Genomic DNA, 3,598 nt, shown 5'->3' on the forward strand with positions numbered 1-3,598 from the left:
GTAAGAGAGAGATGGCAATTTTACCCTTAATCTATTTTATGTGGTCGTCAATCAGTTGTAACCACTCTCTCTAGGTTGAACTCTTTAGACTCTGGATTTTCCATAATGAAATGTTATTTTTCCTCAAATGTGTTTTCTCTGTTCTTGGTGTTCCGAGTTGTGTTCATTGCTTGCTTAGTAACATTACTAGAGACTGATGAACTTTAGCAAGAGACAGATGCACACTGTGAGAGAAGTCCTGTCAGGTTGAAGGTGGTGGTGTCCCCATTCAATACTTACTTTATGGTATTTCTCAGTCTGGATTGTCATCTACACGTTGCTGAGACTAGTCATTGTGTGGTGGCATTCACTACATGGTAATACAGTCAGAAAACGATTGAGGGGTAAGCCTGTTATTTCTGTTATCTTTTACTGTAAATATGCTGTGTAATAACCCTCCCCCCCAAAAAAAATTAGAGTAATACAACAATAAACATTTATTTTTATTTAGCTCATGAGTCTGAAAACTGGCTTAACTGTCTCTCTGGTTTTGGCTAGGATTGCTCAAAATTGTGGGAATTGACTGGCCTGTTGCTGATCTAGCCTGGCTTCAGCCTGGGCACTAGTACTTTGGCTGCTCTCTCATCTCCAACAGGCTAGTCTGACTATGTGCTCAGGGCAGAGGCAGACGGGCAGGGGTGAGCGAAGCCTAGTCACACAAGGGCTTCTCAGGCCTTTGCTTGTCAGGTTTGCTAATAGCCCATTGGCCAAAACACATCACATGGGCGGACAAAGAGCATGATGGTGGGAAGAACAAAGAATATGGGCCGATGGGGGGCCAGGAGCGGGGAGGAGAAGTCAATGAGGAAAAGAAGGGGAATATCCATAATACTTTCAACAAAAATGATAAATTACACATAGAAAAGAATGTGGGCCTGCTAATTCAATCCATCTATCACACCTATTTTTCTTCTAAGAGGTTATTTGGGGGAAACCACAGCAAAGTGATTTCAAGATTGTGGGCTACAGCGGCCGCAGATACAGATTTGAATCCTGACCCTAACATCAGTAGCTTTGTGACCTTGGGCAAGTTACTTAAGACCCCTGGACTGATTCTCCTTATCTGTGAAAAGGGGACAGTAATAGTGCATATATCATAAGGTTATTGAGAGGACTCAATGAGATAATGTATGTAAATAATTCTGATATAGCATTTACTATATACCAGCCACTATTCTAAAAGCTTTATATATTTTAACTTAGTTAATCCTCACAGCAACTCTATATAGCAACTACTGTTATTATTCCTTGTTTTCAGATTTAAAAAAATATGAGGCGCAGAGAGGTTATAGAATTTTTTTTTCAGAACATGCAACAATGTATTTTATTATATATGGGTTTTAGAAATTATTTCCTCCATCTCTCCATACACAGGCAAAAAAAAAAAAAAAGAAAAGTGTACTGTTTAGCAAATTAGAACTTGCAAAACTGATCATTGCCAAGAGTAGGGAAAATTATCCCTAAAACACGCTTAACGAGGAGGCCAATTCATCTGCTGACCTGAAAATGAAGACGAACATGATAGACAGTCTGTCCCCCATATGCGCCTTTATTCACGACCATTCGATAACCCTTCTTCAGGCCCAAATCAGCAGCACATTTCTTGCCAACAATCATTAAATGTCCAAGGAGACTTTCGTCATCATCTTCTGCTACAGAAATCTGGGACATATGCTTCTTAGGTATCACCAGAAAATGTGTTGGTGCTTGAGGGAAAATGTCATGGAAAGCAAGACACTGGTCATCCTCAAAAATGGTTTTGGCTGAGATTTCCTTGTGAAAGATCTTGCCGAAGGTCGTGTCCCCACCAGGCCGAGCGGCCTGAGCCTTGGCCATCTCGTCTGCCGTCGCGGCCTTGCTTCCGCAGCCGAGAATTTTCAATGAGTTGCATCTAGTAAGTGGCCGAACTGAGACTGGGAACCTAGGTGGTCTGGTTCGAGAGTCTGTACTATGAACCATTACCTGATGCTAATCTTAGCATAATGCCTCGTAGAAAATAAGCAAGCAGTACATGTAAGTAATTACTACTATTGTAAAATTATTGGTAACTCATAGCATTTGACTTATGCCACATAGTTCAAAGTGGAAGAGGACAGTCGTAAATCTACCTTCCATCATGTAGTGTTGGGCTTTTCAAACACATTTCATTGTTCAAAGGGATTCAGGTTGACCCTTTGAGAAACTGTGATACCATTTGGAAGGCAAAGACTTAGTAAGCTTTTTAAAGTCGTGTATCCTCATAACAAGAATGAACCTTGATAAATGTTATTGGCAGCTTTCTACAAAGTTGGAAGAGTGACTGCCATTGATGAAGACCACCCACCAAACTGTGTTAGGTACAAAATAACCAGTGGAGACAGTCAAGTTCTACAAAGATTCTGGATTCACCCTCTGTCTGGAATGATTGAGCTCACCACGCGGCCAGACTATGAGACTGTGAAGCAGTACAACCTCACCGTGGAAGGTGTGGACTGTGACAGATCTCATCCTCGCACGGCCATGACTGTGGTAAGTAAAGGGCTCAGGTTTTGACATAATAAAGATGATGTATTTTCTAATTTAGTAAAATTAAATGGTCAAACAATAACAATGAAAAATGGTCAAATAATAACAGCAGCAATTCTCATGAGATTAAAAAATGTGTAGTGATTGTATCCAGCTGGTATGGCTCAGTGGTTGAGTGTCGACCCATGTACCAAGAAAGGGGTCCCTGGTTTGATTTCCGGTCAGGACACATGCCCAGGTTGTGGGCCCAAAACCCAGTGGGGGGCTTGCAGGAGGCGGCCAATCAATGTTCTCTCTCATTGATGTTTCTATCTGTCTCTCCCTCTCCCTTCTTCTCTCTCTAAAAATCAATAAAGAAAAAAAAGGTCATTAAAATAAATAAATAAAAAATGTGTAGTAATTGCAAATATGCATCTAACATTTATCATGTGTGAGCTCTTGTTCTTGGCACATTTTATATGTTGATGTAGTTAATCTTTGCATTACATCTTCTTGGAAAGCAACATTATCATCATTTCCACTCCGCCGATGAGAAAACTCAGGCACGGAGTTTGGGAAAATTACTTGAAGTCACTCAGGCTTTGTAGAACTGGACTGAACTCCAGGCTGCCTCTCATCAAGAGGTGATATATACAATGAAGTACATTAACCAAGGAGCATTCTGTGGCATCACAGTGTGTGTGGGTTTCTAAATTATTTTAGAAACATCAAAGGACTCTTGAAAGATATTAAGAGTGGATATTGCTATGCTGTTGATGTGGGATGTGTTAATAATGACTACAAGGTTTTGTCATTGGAGAAGAGGCTGAAAAAAGGGTTGAAGAATTTTAAGATCCCCATCTGACCTGATGATTCACTGTGCATTTCTTCTTATTGTACAGAGCCCCTGGCTTGCTGCACATGTGATTAGGTTTCCTGAGTGTGTCATTGTGAGCAAAACATCAGGCCCGTTCACATCAGCAGTTGGAATGACTGTCACAGGGACCTAACTATGGTCACGTGGACAGGATTATGTGGCTTGGTTGTCTCAGGAAAATACCTGTGAGAGTGATCT

General features: G+C 40.9%; 1 protein-coding gene across 1 annotated transcript; it reads right to left on the bottom strand.

Annotated features, from left to right (window-relative positions):
* Positions 1–1,527: 1,527 nt before the first annotated feature.
* On the bottom strand, positions 1,528–1,875 carry LOC118633598 (histidine triad nucleotide-binding protein 1-like). The gene has a single exon (XM_036267526.1). The coding sequence runs from the start codon at positions 1,873–1,875 to the stop codon at positions 1,528–1,530; it is 348 nt and encodes a 115-aa protein (XP_036123419.1).
* Positions 1,876–3,598: the final 1,723 nt, after the last annotated feature.

This window comes from Molossus molossus, unplaced genomic scaffold (assembly GCF_014108415.1).
Source record: "Molossus molossus isolate mMolMol1 unplaced genomic scaffold, mMolMol1.p scaffold_m16_p_18, whole genome shotgun sequence".
Taxonomy (NCBI): Eukaryota; Metazoa; Chordata; class Mammalia; order Chiroptera; family Molossidae; genus Molossus; species Molossus molossus.